The sequence below is a fragment of the Bidens hawaiensis genome, unplaced genomic scaffold (assembly GCF_021521415.1).
Source record: "Bidens hawaiensis isolate Kalapana, Puna unplaced genomic scaffold, B.hawaiensis_p1.1 tig00041096_1, whole genome shotgun sequence".
Lineage (NCBI taxonomy): Eukaryota > Viridiplantae > Streptophyta > Magnoliopsida > Asterales > Asteraceae > Bidens > Bidens hawaiensis.
Genome location: NW_027497260.1, coordinates 20,541 through 38,365, shown reverse-complemented (window position 1 = coordinate 38,365; position 17,825 = coordinate 20,541). Strand labels below are relative to the sequence as shown.

At 33.4% G+C, this 17,825-nt stretch overlaps 1 protein-coding gene across 1 annotated transcript; it reads right to left on the bottom strand.

Annotated features, from left to right (window-relative positions):
* Window positions 1-5,047: 5,047 nt before the first annotated feature.
* LOC143592607 (uncharacterized) lies at window positions 5,048-5,671 on the bottom strand. Its single transcript, XM_077072490.1, has one exon. It carries the CDS (start codon window positions 5,669-5,671, stop codon window positions 5,048-5,050), a length of 624 nt encoding a protein of 207 aa, XP_076928605.1.
* Between the last annotated feature and the right edge of the window lie 12,154 nt (window positions 5,672-17,825).

Below are 17,825 nucleotides of genomic sequence, written 5' to 3'. Positions count from 1 at the left end.
AAGGACCCCTATGCAGTCCAAAGTTACATCAAATTCAACGGATATTTACACCACACATTCCAATCGACAGATTTCAATCTAGACCTATGCCGGAACCAAAAAAATGAACACGACTTAACCGTTTCCACCACTTCGATTGCTCTTCGTGCTTTACTGTTAAAAATTCTAGCATTTCTTTCATTCCAAATGCACCACAATGTAGAAATTACAATGCCATGAATCAACTGATTATCCTTCTTGGTGTTCGTATAGTTGTCAGCCAACATCAACAAGTCTCTAACCCCAAAGGAAAAAATAGGGGGCAATCTACACCAACTCCCTATCCTTGACCAAACTTCCATAGTGAACCTACATCCTGTGAACAAGTGAACCGCCGTTTCCGGATCAGATTCGCAAAGAGGGCACAACTCGTCATCTATGTGAATCCCAGGCCTAACCAGCTCCACTCGTGTAGGAAGTTTATTAAGCTTGGCTCGCCATACCATTATGTTACATTTCAAGAGGGCCCAACCCCGCCATTTCATTTTAAAAATAGGACCTGAAACCGGTCTGTTGGAAAGCAAATTCTTAGCCATCTTGACTGTGAACAAGCCATTAGTATCTCCCCTCCATAACCAACAATCTTGGCCTCCTTTCCAATCGTGGTCATGAATAGCCGAAAGAAGTTCAAACAATTCAACAACTTCTTCGTGAGTAGTTGGATTTCTGCGCCACTCCCATTCCAAACGCTTTTCACCATTACATAGCACAACCCGATTTGCGACTGTAGCCCATTTATTTTTTTCCAACCTGAATAAGTTAGGAAACAAGAGTCTAAGTGGCTCATTCCCAAGCCAGGAGTCGCCCAAAAAGTTAACTGAATTCCCATCACCTACAATACCAACAAAATAACTGTTAAGATCTCTACCATTCAGGAGCTTTTTTTCACCAAGTTTCACTATCTGTTTCCAACACCCGCTAGAAGAAGGCTACACGGTAACATTCTCCAGGTTCGGCTAAACCCATGACATCCTACCATTACCTTTTTCCACAAACAATTGCCATCCTTCTTAAATCTCCAAGCCCATTTAAGAAGTAGAGCTTCATTAGTGACTCTAAGATTAGTGATACCCAAACCGCCCTCATTCTTTGGCCTTGTAATCGAGTCCAAAGCCACCCAACAAATTGTTTTTTCTTCGGTAGACCCCGCCCATAAAAAGCGCCTCATTATACTTTCTAGTTTCTCAATCACCGCCAAAGGAGCTTTGTATAATGAGAAATAGTAGATAGGTAGATTTTCAAGCACCGATTTGATAAGTGTCACTCTTCCCCCAATAGATATCGTCTTCGATTTCCAAGAGGCAAGTCTATGTTTCACCACTTCGACCACCAGATCCCAATTTCTAATTCGGTTCATATTAGCTCCCACTTTAATTCCTAAATATTCAAACGGAATTATACCTCTTTTACAACCCAATACCTCCATCACATTATTGTAACACCCCGGCTTTAAGCGGAATACGCCCGGGTGTAACGTACATATCATTCATAAGCTCGTAACGCTATTGAAGAGACAATAATTATATTTAATGCATTTCATATTATCAAAGGTACACACATTGTTCATAAATAAAAGAAAACAATAACACTTCATCGAAAAGTAAATAAGTTCTTTATTTCGAATATCCTAAGGTATACTAATGATCTTCGTCCTTAGCACACCATTGATTCAACCTGTAAGACGTTGAAAATAATATATTTTGTCAACAATTAAGTTGGTGAGTTTTCATAAGTTTTTGCGTATAAATATATATATATAAAACTCGCGATTCAACAATCGTCATGCAATAAGTATTCAAGCGTAAAGTAAATGAAATCAAATAATGTCGTCCTTCCGTTCATTTAGCCGAAGCCGTTGAAGTCGGGGAATGAGAACCACCTTACGTAAACAACCGAAGTCGTAACGTTAGACGGCGCGGGTACGTCCCATCGGACCCTCCCACTATGTGTATGCGTTTGCGTTTGCATAACTTCCACCAATAAAACAATAAACACGTTGCAAGCAAGTTCACGTATAATTATAAACAATATGCACGAATAATATTAACATGTACGATATAAGTGAATCGGTTTGTAAACATGCGCATAACTAACGAAAGGAAAATTTGTGACGTGCTACACCCCAAATCATTATAAAGCGTTAAAAATGGGGTTATGAAGAACTCACATTTGAAATAGATGATAAACGAGAAACGAAATCCGAAAGCAACCGAAAGTGCGTTTAAAGAACTCGAAGCGATTGAACTTCTCGAATTAAAAATATATATAAATATGAAAATTTAAAAACTAACTAACGGGATTATACGGGTTAATTATTTAGTTTTAAAGATGCCGCGTTATATATTTTATTATCTTAAGGCGTGGATTATTATTCTAAGTCTTAACGGAAATTTTAACTTATTTAATATTATGACTTAAATGCTAATAAGAAAGTTGCGTTAATTACGAGGCATGGATTTTACATGGGAATTATCTTGAACTATGTTAACAAAGTAAGGTTAAAGAATTAACACTAACGAATTATAAAGCTAACGAATTTAAAGTTTAGTGAATTAAAGTTTAACGGATTAATATTACCTAAATAAAGTTTAACGGATTAAAAGCTAACAACTTAAAGTTTACCGAACTATATTATTTAAATATTTTTAATTTAACACTAAGTTTGAATGTTATAACGTTTATGAAATTTTGATGTTAACGGTAAATTTTATTTTGAAAACAAGGTGCTAACGAACAATAAATATATAATTGTTAAACGAATTTAAAACGAGACTTGACGGTTCGAAGGATTAGTTTTTAGGTGAAAACGATAATTATAATTTTTATGATTAAAATAATTTTATTTGATTCAAAATGATTTATAAAATAATATATATAGTTTATAATAATTAATATAAAAGATTTAAAATTAAAACAAAAATATTGGTTTGACCCAGATTCGAACCCGGGTCCTTTTGGAAAAAAGGTAGTTGCTTAACCACTGAACCAGGTTAACAGTTTGTTTATAAATTCAAAACAAATTGAATAAATATAATAGTTCAAGTTCATCATCTTCCTCCCCTAAACCCTAGTTCTTAATTCAATCAATTCGTTCCGAGTTTGTTCAATCTAGTTTAGGGGTTTTGTTAGTTGGCTAAAAACAATCATAAAGCATATAAAGATTACCCGATAATGTAGCATTTTGACGGTGAACGACGGTGGCCGGAAAAACGCAACTTGACGGATTATTATGAGATGTAGAGCGTATTAGATGAAATCAAAGGTTGGTACGAGTTTAGTTTGACGTTTACGTCCTTTTTATAGTACGAATTGGAACGGAATCGTTAAATGATAGTAATTGTGATTTAGAAAAATGGTCGGCGGTTATCGCGGTTAACATGCGTAAATTAATAGCTAAAATCATGTTATTATCGATGTTTAAGGGTCATCGTTGAAGTCTAAGGCCGATACAAGAAATTAATTGGATTAATTGCGAGATTTAAGGGGGTCTTTAAGTTGGCCGGAGCCGTTTCCGGCTTGCCGGAACTTCTAACCGGAAAAACGGGGGGCGGGGGTTGGGTCTTGGGCTGGGTAAACATATTATTTTAATATAATAATTTTATATACAAATTACACTCCATACCCCTGAACTATCAAAAGGTTTTAAGAATAGATTTTGAACTAAATTTATAATTTATAACTTGATCTTTAGAATGTTGTTACTAGTGAAATAAAAGTTAAAAGTTTGAATGTTAATTATATTATACTGGAACAGCACAACTCGTTAAACCTTTAAACAAAACCTTAAATCCCGAAGTTTCGCTTATTAAAAAAAATGAAAAAGAAAAGAATGAACGACATATGTTGAAACGAAACGTGAGAATATTATAATATATATTTATATATATTCTTTATAAAAAACCGAAAAATTCGAAATGGGTCGTGTTTTCGGGTTTGAAAAATAACGAATGTTACAATTATCCACTTCTAAGTCTTCTGTCCCAATCCCAAACAAATTAGACTTGCGGAGGTTAATGCGAAAACCCGAACATAAATAAAAAACTCGAAGAATTCGAGCCGTATTCTCCAAATTCTCACGTGACCATTCTCCCTAGATTAGAGCATCATCCGCGTAGAAAAGATGAGTAATCTCCGTTTCCTGATCCGTAAAATAAATACCCGTAAACTCACTGATCTCTTTAGCTTTAGTCAACATCCACAAAAGTGCCTCCATAACAATTAAGAATAAAAATGGAGAAAGTGGGTCACCTTGACGAAGACCTTTCTCACATTTAAAATCAAAAGTCGGCGACCCATTAACTAACACTGCTGATCGTGTCGACACGAGAATTCCTCTAATCCAAGTACACCATCTAGGAGGAAAACCCATTTGAGACATAATTGAAATCAAGAAATTCCAATTGACGTTGTCATATGCCTTCTCGAAATCTATCTTTAGGAGAAACGCCTTTATATTTCTTTTTTTCAACCACTCCATAATTTTATTCACAACAAGAGGACCATCAAGGATGAACCGGTCTTTTAAAAAAGCCGATTGCGACTCTGAAATCACCATACCCAAAGCTTTCTTGAGACGATTAGCAAGTATTTTAGAAATAATCTTGCTAATCATCCCAACAAGCGTGATGGGTCTATAATCTTTAAGCCCCAACGGAGCTTTCACCTTAGGAATCAAGGTAATAAAAGACGATCCGCAACCTGGAGTTATAATACCTGTCTCATTGAAAGCCGTCTAAATACAAAAAAAATCTTCCTCCAAAAGATGCCAGAAACGCTTTACAAATCTGAAATTAAAACCGTCTGGACCTGGCGCCTTGTTCGAACCGCACTCAAAAACCGCTTCTTTGATTTCCTTTTTAGAAAACATGGTAACCAGCATGTCTCGATCCGTCTCCATAATATTTTTTATACTAATACATTCCAAATCTGGTCTCTGAGTAAATTTTTCTTTGAAATGCTCTCGAAAAAATCTCATGACTTCTTTCTTTACAAGACTCGGTTTAGACACTCATTCCCCATTCACCTCAAGACCCGGAATAGTATTCCTAGCTTTTCTCCCATTTACCATACTATGAAAAAAGGCTGTGTTTTCATCCCCATGAGACGCCCGCTTCACCCTTGACTTTTGTTTAATGTCTCGGGATCTATGACGCTCAATCTCTTCAATACTTTTCCTACATTCAGACCAGATCCACACTTCTTCCTCCTCTAAATCCCTATCTTCCATAACAATCTCATAATCTTCTTTTTCATTTTTAAGCCTGGCTAAATCTTCATCCTCTTTAATTCTACACTTTTTAATCCATCCTCTTAACCTATTTATGAGCTCTTGAAGCTTCCTAACCAGAGCCACATCAGGAGGACCCAAAAAATCACATCCTTTCATCACATTTGTAACCAGCTCCTCACATCCTGCCCTATCCAACCACGAATCAAACCATAGAAATGGCTTAGCACCATAAGTCGTATCAACCAACGAAAGAACCAAAGGCGAGTGGTCTGACAGATCTCTATGTAAAGCTCTAACACAAGCGTTGGGCCACTTATTGAAAACATTAGAACATACTAGAACTCTATCAATTCTACTAAGTTTACACTCTTCACCTCTACTTGCCAAAAAGGTGTACTTCATACCTTTCAGATTATATTCTCGAAGGCCAGCCTCATCAATAAAATCATTAAAATCCCTTGCACATACTGGGTCGAAGATAGAATTTTTCCTTTCCTCCGAATATCTAACTGCATTAAAATCTCCTAAAACAGTCCACCACCCTTGCCTTGCCTAAATAACCTAATTAATTTTTAGCCACAGATTTCGTTTATCCCCATTTTGCTGCAGAGCATAAACGTTAATAATATTCAACCGAATATTCCCATGTCATAATACTCCAAACAAGCAAAAAATTATCATCTCTAACCACATTATTCTTTGTAAAGACCTTTGGATCCCAAACACAAACAAGACCTCCGGAGCGAAACACATGTTTTTAATTAATTTTTATATCTTGTGGTCCACAATTAAAGTGAATAAAAATTGTAAATATAAATATAACTTTTTCTCTCTCTTGAAAACATAAATAAAAATTAGTAAAAAAATGTTAAAAAATAGCAAAACATTTTTTTTTGATGTTTCGATGTTTTATATTAAATGTTACAACATATATTACGTGTAACAAAAAAAAATGATGTTACATAGGGTTTTCACAGGTTTTCATAACTCAAGTGTGTTTTTATTTTAACCTTACCATATATATATATATGGGTGAGTTATTGTACAATAATTGTTTATCGTACAACACGTATGCGACACTTCTAGGCGTTGATTTCAATTTCACGTGGTGGCATAAAATGTAAATAACGTAACTTATCGCGATCTAATTCTTCGATTCAACTAACTCATCGAGCGTGATACAAATTGCATATCAAATTAATCATAATTCAAACCTGAAAATTGGCTAGATACGATCGATTTGAGCAAATTAAAATTACGATCGGCAAAAATATTCTGAGTGTAACAAATCATTTGAACGTTCAGTTCTTTATTGCCAACTTCAATCGATCAGTTTCCATATATTTCTTGAAATAGCATAAACGTCATTGTCGACGCTGGTAAAAAGTTACAGATCACCGTTCAATTTCAATTCCATCACATAGTTGTATAAAAAGAACTCATCTTTTGCAAAATAGTTCCAATTTTTAAGGCTTTTGAATTGAATTGTTTCTATATGGTATGATTTGTTTATTTGACGATGATCTCATTCCTTTTCTAAAAAACAAAGTGTTCACAAACATGTACAATGTATTTAGTTTAATTTAATATGCTCAGTTAATACTCTTAAATTAATACGTTCAAGTAATACGTTCAATTACCCTCAATTAATACTCTTAAACTAATACGTTCAATTTAAAAAACTAAAGTTTTGATTCAAATTTAATTGAGTTCTTTGCACATGTACCCATGGTCTTTGTTGTTGGCTTGAATCGAAATCAATTTTTGATTCAAAAATAAAACAATTATGCTTTGAATTATGAACATTAACTAATTAACATTAATTTCTATATTACAGAGCTTCTGGTTTTACCCTCAATTGATACCATGCTCTGGTTCACACCAAAATCAAACAAAATTATTAATGACTTCACAAACCAATGTAAAAAACGAAACAGATTCACGAACAAACAAATATGTTCACTTTTGAATTTCAATTAGATTTTGTTTTTGATTTGGGTAGGCAATTCTGGAGTACATGTTTGATTTTTATCGACGATTTAGAGAGACGAATTGATTAACGATCGCGTTCGTTAAAATTCCGCCACCAGTGTGATTGCATACTCGTTAATTAGGGAGAAGTTGAATTAACTAATTTACGATTTTGTCACAATGTGTTTTTTGAAATCAACGGTGAATTAACTCGCGTACCTAAAGCATTATTGTATTGGATCTTTTATATATATATATACATACATATATATATATATACATATAAAATGGAAATTTGTGCCCCTAACTGGCAAGGTGGTTGACCACCACTTGGTTGTTGGTGGTAGCCAAACGTGTTGGGGTGGTCGGATGGAGGTGGCTGGTGGTGATGATGGTGGTGGTTATGGTTAGTTTAGAGTTTATGGAGAAGATGATGAAGTGGTGGTGTAAGATCTATAGCTTTTTTTAAAAATGTCGCATACGAATGCCATGTCATTAAGAACATGCAACGTTAGCACAATTAATGGAGTTAAGGTCCGTTAAGTTCGGGATTACAAGAAAATAGAGTGAAAGTTGGGAGTGGTGGGCAACAAATTAAAAGTTTGAAGTGTTAAAAGCCAGCGGGTGAAAAATTGAAAGATTAAAAACCAATCTCTCTTTTTTAGAAGGCTACGAAATCTTTTATGTGGTTCACCTAACCTGAGGATTCAATTCCAAGTTTGAATCACCGCTCAACACTTTGCACATCTCATCATAATGATGTCACTCACAAACAATGGGACCCAAAAATATGTCATTTGTTGCATTTGTGATTTGTTATTTTGGCATTTGGCCTTTTGGGTACTAAATTATTATGAATTAATGATAATGATTGTATTACATATTCCGTCATTCAAAGCATTGATGATAGAGGGACTCTAGCCTCTGGGTTGGTTTTAAAATTATTCGGTTTTGATTTGATTTTTAGATCATGTCAATTAATCGGTTTATTTCCCATCTTTGGAGGAATAGAGGGATGGAGACCGGAAGAGAGAGAGAGAGTGTGTTTGAAGAGATATAAAGATTAAAGACGTGTTGCAATTTCTTTTTGAGGCCCAAATCACAAAACTAAAGCCATTTTGCTTTTTCACAAATTTTATTATCAGTTAAATCTATATCTATAATGTATATAAACGAAAGCTTTAAAATTCTACGTATCGTGATGTGGTCGCTTCTCCCTTTTCTAGAAACCACCAAATTGCTTAATTTTTAAATAGAAGTCTCACATTGATTTAACCTAAATGGGTCTTACCAAAACCATATAGCTCTTAAACAGGTTATAGCATCTCATTAAATTAAAAATTAATATTACCAATTATTTGATATGAAAATCCTATATAATAGGGATATACTAAAATTTAATATCCAATTTAAAAAGAAAAAAATATTATTTATAATTAATAAACAATTTTATAGTAAAAAACATAAGCGAGTCATGAGTCACCAAATCCAGATAGCTTTTAAACGGGTTATAACATATCATTTATTTATGAGACCCTTTCATCACCAAACCCTAAGTATATTATTAACTTGCTTACAATAAAGAAAATTAAAATCCAAAAAATAAATATTAAAAAACGAAAAATGTAAAACAACCATTTTCTCAAGCCATCAGATTGCTTTATTTTTAAATGAAGGTTTCTCACGCAGTTGACCCGAATTCACGGGTAAATGTCTCACCAAACCCAGATAGCTCTTAAGTGGGTTATAACATCTCATTATTTTAAAAATTAATCTCATAAAACATTTGATATGAAAATCCTATAAAATAGGGATATACTAAAAATTAATATCCTATTTTATTTAAAAAAAGATATTATTTATAATTAAGAAACAATTTTATAATAAAGAAAAGAAAAGGGTAATGGTATCACCAACCCCAGATAGCTTTTAAACCGGATTATAATATATCATTTATTTGTGAAACCATTTTATCATCAAACCTCAAGTATATTAATTATTAACTTTCTTACAATAAATAAAATCAAAATCCATATATATATATATATATATATATATATATATATATATATATTAAAAACGAATAATATAAACAACCCCCGTAATATGGGGGGATAAAATCTAGTTATAAATAAATTGATTTTAAACAATCAGGAGAGTGTGTATTGTATAAATAGAATAGAGTCTGTGTGATAAACGAGTGGTAAAAAAAGGTTAAATTTAGTAATGTACATAATAACATGTATTGTGAATTTATACCAATTAAGAAAAAGATATTGTTAACATCAACTCATCATAGTTGAGTTGGTAAGCTACTTAATCCCTCATACTCTATGAATTTATACCAATTAAGAAAAAGATAAGGTTGACAAAACCCGGCACTATATATGTTGAACAAGTTTTGTTATAACTTTTTGTTAATAATTAATATGCAACTTAATCCCTCCTATTCTATGAATTAACAAGCTTGCTATTTGTTTCAAAAACCTAATTGGATTTTTCGGTGATTAGGGATTGACTTCATCCACGGTTATAAACGATGGTGAACCAAATTTAAGTGAACCATAATTTTTCATAACAGAAGCTATATATCATGAATCGATTGTAGGACATGGTTCACTTTTTATTAAAATACAATAAACACTAATGATACTCTCGTTAGTAATGGGAAATATAGGAGTACAATACCATTTACAAAATCGAATAAAATGAATATAATATACATTTTTTTATATTCAAAATAGATAAGATAATGCGCCTTCATCAGGTACTTCATGTAATAGCTTCGTCTTGTGCCTTCATCACATGGTCATCGACTAAGCTTCTTGAATCGCGTATTCTCGAATGATCTTTCGTGTAGTCTTTAACGAGAGCTTGATGTGTATCTTCTTGTATGATCATTTGCTACAAAACCGAAAAAACTAATGTTGACGGTTGAGGCCGAGACACGTGTTCAACACGCTTCCCTTAAAACAGATTTCGCGCCTCTACATTAGACAACGCGTCTGTCTCCCAGGGTACAACAGCCGAAGCAGTTTGTACTGCCGGAGATGTCCACACGCCCGAGGACACATTAGTTAAATTGTAGTGTTATAACTTGTGGGAAAAAAACAAAAATAATGAAACGGTGGTGGAATCGAATGGAGAAACTCATCTCTATATGTTCTCAACATATGATTCTTTGAAGCTTTCTTCTTCACCATAACTCTTCATGCATGCATGTATTTTTTCCTTAATTTCCTAGCATCTCATTTTTCTAGCTCTTTCAAATGAGACACATAGCCTACTATATTATACAAGAGTTAAGGGTGAGTGAAGAGTTTCACTTAATTAGAGACTTAATTCTCTAATAAATTCCATTAAGTGCCATAAAGAAAACTCTACTCAAGAGTTTCAACATATGAAGAGTTATAGTATTAATAACCTAATAAATTAATTTCCATTCATTTTTTATAATTTTCCAACAATCCCCCACATGAATGGAGATTAATCAAAACAAACAACATATCCAATGTAATCTCGACAGTTGAGTATTGCAGGATAGGTAGGCGTTAGCTTTGAACCTTCCTTTGTGTAGCATACTTAGTCTCCTAGCGATTAGTAGACACGATGTCCTTGAACAAACCCCTATTGGTGTAGACGACAATACATTTCACACAATACTCTCCCTAGCCGGGCACATCTCCTCATTGTCGTGTCCATTATGGTCCTGGAACACTAGCCTGATTCTGTGAAAGCTCTAGGAATTGCGCACCCCGCAATTTCATTCGAAGCGACCCCACTTCTCTTTCACATAGGTGATTATCCAGAAATCATTAAAATCATTAAGTTTATAATGATTTGTATAAATCATTAACCATATATTATGCTTAACCTCACAACATGTCACTACTGTTATAGGAATGGACTAGGAAATAATTAGACTCCCTTTATAATTTAGGAGGATATATATATTAGCTCATGTGTCAACTTATACTTAAGTTATGCCCCCCCCCCCCCCCCCCCACGTGATCACCCTTGGATATATAATTAGGTTGTTCTATTGAACTTAGATCTTGGGATCTCCAGTCAACTAAGTTAGGTTTCCTTTATATACCCTTTTCATGGGCTTTAGTCTCATTCCACAACATGATCTCTACTAAACCCTTAGGTTGCTGGATCCATTACATTATCGTTGACTTTGTCTAGTCACTACAGATAACTTGCATAGTTGAGATCAGTTGTCTAGATGTGTTCTTCACTTATAAGTTAATTTTGCCTATTTTCAACTTTCTAAGAATGTAACCTCAGTGGCCACCTGAATCTGGTTATAATATTTGTCTTTTTAAGATACACTTATCATTAAGGCAAACACGTCTCCATTATGTACTACGACATTTTTGTGCTCCACTTAGTCATGTGTTTGCAATGTTAGATTGTTTTACAACATATCCTCATTGCTAAACCTTTCAAGTTAAAATGCAAGACACCCCCACATTTAAGTGTTATTGGAAAACATTATCCAACTTGTAGATGGGGTAAGTAATGATTCTCTCTTTCTTCACACGCTTGAAAAGTCACCTTAATTACCATTTGTACATACCCCTAAGGGGTTTCTTTATAAATGGCTTTCCCCACATGTATTGCATTTGGATTTTATTTGTTTAACTTTACTAAGGACAAACTTGACACTCATGATTTGAACAAGATCACGCCATTGTATCAGCGAGTTCATCAATGCTTGCTCATAGAGCAATACTTGCCTTAGTGTAAGCTTCCACCACTTACTAGCCTTTAAGCTAAATTGATCATAAAAGCTTGTTAACAAACCATCATAAATCCACTATCTTGGACAAACCTAGAAAATTGAGATCTTCTTAAGATCCTCATAAGTTATGTTATTTCCTTAGATTGGATGATAACCTTCTTTACATTTGTCTATACACAAATTCTTTCTTGTGTATGTTTTGAATGTTTCAAGTTAATTAGTCTTCGCAAAATACCATAATTAACAAGTACTAGTCTAGCATGTTTTAGGTGGTGTTTGTTTTTGCTTAAAACATCTGCAGGAGGCTTATGTCTGCGGGCGCGCAGACATAAGCTTCTGAAGACTGTTTGTTTTTTTTAAATAAGATCTGCAAACTGCTTTTATAGTCTTAAAAAAGAAGCTATTGTTTAACTTCTTCACACAACTTCACACTTTTTAACATCTTCCAACACCCAATGTCCAACACCAACACCCAATGTCCAACACCACCACCCATCATGCCCGCCACCACCACCACCGTTCACCACCACCCACCATCCGCCACCACCACCACCACCCCCACCACCACCGCTACCACCCACCGTCCACTACCACCACCCACCACCACCACCACCATCCACCCACCCACAACCACCGTCCATCACCACCACCACCACCCACCACTACCCACCCATTTCCCACAACCATCGTCCACTACCACCACCCGTCACCACCACCTACCATCCGCCACCACCCACCACCACCTACCATCCGCCACCACCCACCACCACCACCATCCATCACCACCACCACCCACCCGTCGGCCACAACCGTCGTCCACTACCACCAACCACCGTCCGCCACCACCACCACCACCTACCATCCGCCACCACCCGCTACCATCACCACCACCACCCACAATCCGCCACCACCGTCCACCGCCCACCACCAACTATTTTACTAGTCTAAAGATGTTAAATGACTTCTATCTACTGTGATATATATGATAGGTAACTAATTTTCAGCTTATGCAGACGATACCCAGTTTATAAAACAAACAGTATTATATTTTCAGATTGCAGACCTTCAGACCACATCTTCAGTTGCAGAGATAAAAACAGATGAAAACAGATTGCGGACAGTTTTTATCTTAAAAAACAAACAGCACCTTAGACTACAATACTCTAAGATGTGAACAGAAGATGCATCATTCTGATCCTTCACAGCTTTAAGAGATAACACATAATGTCTTCCGAACATTCATTTATCAATTTAGACAAAATAATCATATTTCATTTTACTATTCCTATGCCTCGTCTTTTGGAATGCCTTTAAACAATACTTAATTCATCCATTAAGGCCATAACTCGGTTGCCTTTAACCTCCAAGGCTTCGTGTAAGTCTTCAATCCAAGTAGCTTTGATGAACACATTCATCACACACATGATGAATAACAACAATATAAATCACTAACATTTGGAGATTTAGTCAATTAAATTGACTTTCAGCAACGTAACATTCTTAATTGCCTAAAGTGATGTAAATATTTCTATTGTTGTTTCAATGCAACTATTTATTGGATCACATTTCCAAAATTGAAGATAAATCATCCAAATAGTTCCAACAACATTTATGGCAATATAATCATCTACAAGTCCATCACTAGCTGTAACATTCGTTACTTTTCAAACCCGAAAACCCGACCCACTTTAAAATTTTCGGTTTTGCTTATATATATATATCTCAAGTTTCTTTTCGTGTATTTTATTTATTTATTCGTCATTCTTATTTGTATATGTATTCGTATTTGTATTCGTTAACCTTACCCGTTGGGTCGTTTCGATGTATTTTTATTTTTTAATTATCATTAATAAAATAGTCTTGACGACTGAAGTCCATCGCTCGTTCATTCCTTTATTTCCGATCAATTATTAAAACTCCGAGAGTTAACATTTTTTTTTATTATTTAAACCGATTTGCGAACTATGCGGGTATAATATGGAAAAATATCCAAGTTTATTATAAATCCTTAATACTTTAATTAAACACATCAAAGTTCAGGGTTTAAAACGTAATTATATTTTACATTCTATTTTAAACTAAATGGATACTTGAGGGGCCAATTAGTAAATAATTCAAAATCATAATATTATATTTAATATGTATAACCTAAGCCAGCCGCCACCCACCCCAAGCATCGTTTTTCCGACTCTGGCACCGGCGACAACGTGCACAGTTCTGGCGAACATCGTCTTGGTCGTCAAACTTGTTAATTAACCAATTTAATTATTATAATATCTTTTACCATCGAGTTCATAATATAATCATTATGTTAATTGTGATTTAACAAACCAATAACTGTCGATTAAGCCGTACAACCCGCCGGATTCTTCGCTCGTCAAATTAACTCGTTTTTGACCCAATTACTAGTATAAATAGGACGTCATAACAAGCTTAAACTCACACCAAATCTCAACTAACACAATATTGTCCGTATAATCCAAATGCAAGAAAATTCGATCAAACTCCGGCCGTCCATCGTGCTCGTTCACTCCGGCATCTCCCGAGGTAATAGTTATATGTTTTTATATCGCGATCAATGGTGTAAACAAACCCCTAAACCAATTGCTGCGAAGATGGATTGGTTTTATGGATCGGTAAATCTAGGGTTTTTAATAAAGAAGATGAAGTGTGTTTAATTTATATATATAACCTTTTCTAAACTTAAACTAACAAACACGATAGATCAGCTGGTTATGTCCTAAGAGTTTGGAATCAAAGACCCGGGTCAGCACACATATTTTTTTTGGTTTATTCTTTTTAAAATCATTTACTTATTATTATAATCAAAATAAATTAATAAAAATCATTAAAAATTATTAAAATCTAATAAACATTTTTTTAGATAAATTTATTATAAATAAATCTTACAATTCTTTTTTCATCCAAAAACCAACTTTTTCTTTTTGTGAAAACCCGTCAATATTAATTTATAGTTACTTTTTCGTTAACTTTATAGCTTTAAAACCTATTAGTTTTAACCCAGCTTTGTAAAGACTAATAAAATTCCGATGCTAATAACAAATTGTTGGATGAAATAATATTAACGCTAATATTATAATCCCTTCTCATTAAATCATTAATATTAGTCTCGATAAACTTTAATTTGTTACCATTAGTTCATAACTTTAATTTGTTAATTCATTCACTTTTACTCGTCCGCTTTTTAATTCGTAAACATTAATCCGTTACCTTTATATTTCGTGAGCTTTAATTTTACTTCGGTAACATAGTAATAATTGTTCGATATAAATTCTCATTTAAAATCCGTACAACGTAATATCGCAACTCTCACGCTAGTGTTAAACTTAGAATATTAAAATAATCCAAGCATTAAGATAATAATAATATAATATTTTAAAGTAAATTCCATAAACTTAAATAATAATATAATAATCAAGAGTTATAAAATTAGTAAAATAATCTCAAACATTCAACATAAGATATCAATATACAATCTCGTTAGATTCTCGATTAAAGTCTCGTATTATTTATTCTAGCTAGTGCGGATCTTTCAAGTCGGCTTTTGTGACGCTTTTGGTTCGTTCATCGTTTACAATCTTTTAGACGCATTCGGTTATTATCGTCATATCAACTCATAAGGTGAGTTTTTCACCACCCCTTTTTAATGTTTTAATGTTTTGGGGTAGCATATGTATCCTTATAAAAATTCAAGCATTGTTTCTTCTATTACAAAACTACAATTTGTATATGGACTTGTGTGCTACTTGTATTACTTGCACGAATATTATTTTCACGATTGGGAAGCCTCATTAAGTATGATCATACGCCCCCTTTGCACTCCGGTCCATTTGCATCGAGTGGAAAAGGGCCTCATTATCCAAGTACATTGGTTGTTACCAATTGGAAATGACCTTACTTGCGCGATTACCCAAGTACGTTGGTTATTACCAACTGGAAAGGGCTTACTTGCTCGTTTATCACATGTCTATGAATTGTATGGTTTTTATGTACGTATTTAAACTGTGGAAACTCACCAGCTATATTTATAGCTGACCTTTATTTTATACATATGTTACGGGTGTAGAGATACGAGGATGAAAGTTAGAAGACACATAGCATGCCTATAGGATATTCAAAGAACAACTTATCATTTATTTACTTATTGTTTCAACTTGTATTATTTGATAAACTTGTGTTACAAGATGATTTAAATGAAATAATGTTATTATGGTCACCTAATAGTGTCACGTGTGTTTGAGCAATCTGTACGTCACACTCAGGCGTTTCCGCTTTAGCCGGGGTGTTACACTATCTATTGTAAATCTCATATAATAGATATCACAAGATTTATAAACTCATTTATAAGAATAACATATATTTTTTTTCATATGTTATAATTATCAAAAACACATAATTGTGCATCTCCATGTTGATGCTCTCAACATTAGATGACATATCTCGTTCTTGTGTATTTTATCTCAATACACTCACCACATTTCTCATGAAATTCTCATGATGTTTTTAAATATTTGTTGTCTCGTCTTAGCTTTTATTCAATGCAACAACTCACAAGTTATTTCTTATGCAAAATTCCTTTTGCACTATCCATTTAAAATTATCCTTTTAAATATATATATATATATATATATATATATATATATATATTAAATTCTAAAAAATAATTTTATACGTCACAATAAATAATGTTGTATTTGCTTGTAAACTGCATGTGTTATCCGAAGATATTGAACACAAAATATTAATACAACCAAAACTATAGCATAAAAAGTAAAAGGCTTTTTCATCATAATTCAAATGGATATAGAAAACATCTACACATCAAATCTAAAAGTGTTATTATCTTCAACAGTTTCATCATCCGATCAAAGTCATTTCAATATATCATTTTATGTTATGTATGGAGATACTCCCTTACATAGAAATCCATGCACACATATCCTTATATTCTCATTTCAATTTCGAAACTATACTCTTGAAAAATTATGTTCAAAACAACACCAAGTTTAAGTAGCAAAACTTGAATAATCAATCTTGTTCACACAACACGAAGTTGTTTCCCATCATAGATTATCCTTAAGAACGTTATTTTACATAAACATATTCTACTTTTAGCAAGAGTAAATTATCTAAAATATTGAAAACTTTGTTTAAAACCATTTTAAAACACTTTCTTATTTTTGCAATATATTATAATAATAATAACAAGGGTTTATAAAAAAAAAAGTCAAGACCGAAAACATCAAACAATTTATATGGTTTAGGCTTAAAACCCTTGTACTAAAATGGTTTCCAGCACATTTGTTAAAAAACATATGTTATAACGCACGTTATAAAACTGAACGTTTACATATAACGTTTTCCAAGGATAGAATCTATAAAAGAAACCATTTCTACTTGTTTCTAACAAATAAGTTAGAAAATTAAATGTTTACATAAAACATTTCCTTTCAATATGGTTTATAAAATAAACAATTTCTAACAAACATGTTAGAACTTAAACAATTATAATGCGTACGTTGTAGGAAAAAATATTTACAAATGAAACATGAAACTTGAGACAAAAACCTTTAAACTGTCGGTTTTTCTTGTGTATAACCCAAAAGTCACTCAATTAACACAAAGTTAATGCGTGAATTATTAGTGACTTAATGATAGAAATATGAAAATACACACGTAGAATCTTTTATGCACTATTTCACCAAAATACACATGTACGTCTCACTACACTATTTTCTAACACGCCCGTTAGAACATTAACGTTTACACAAAACGTTTCAAATGCATATGTTTATATATATAAAAAATCGTATCTTA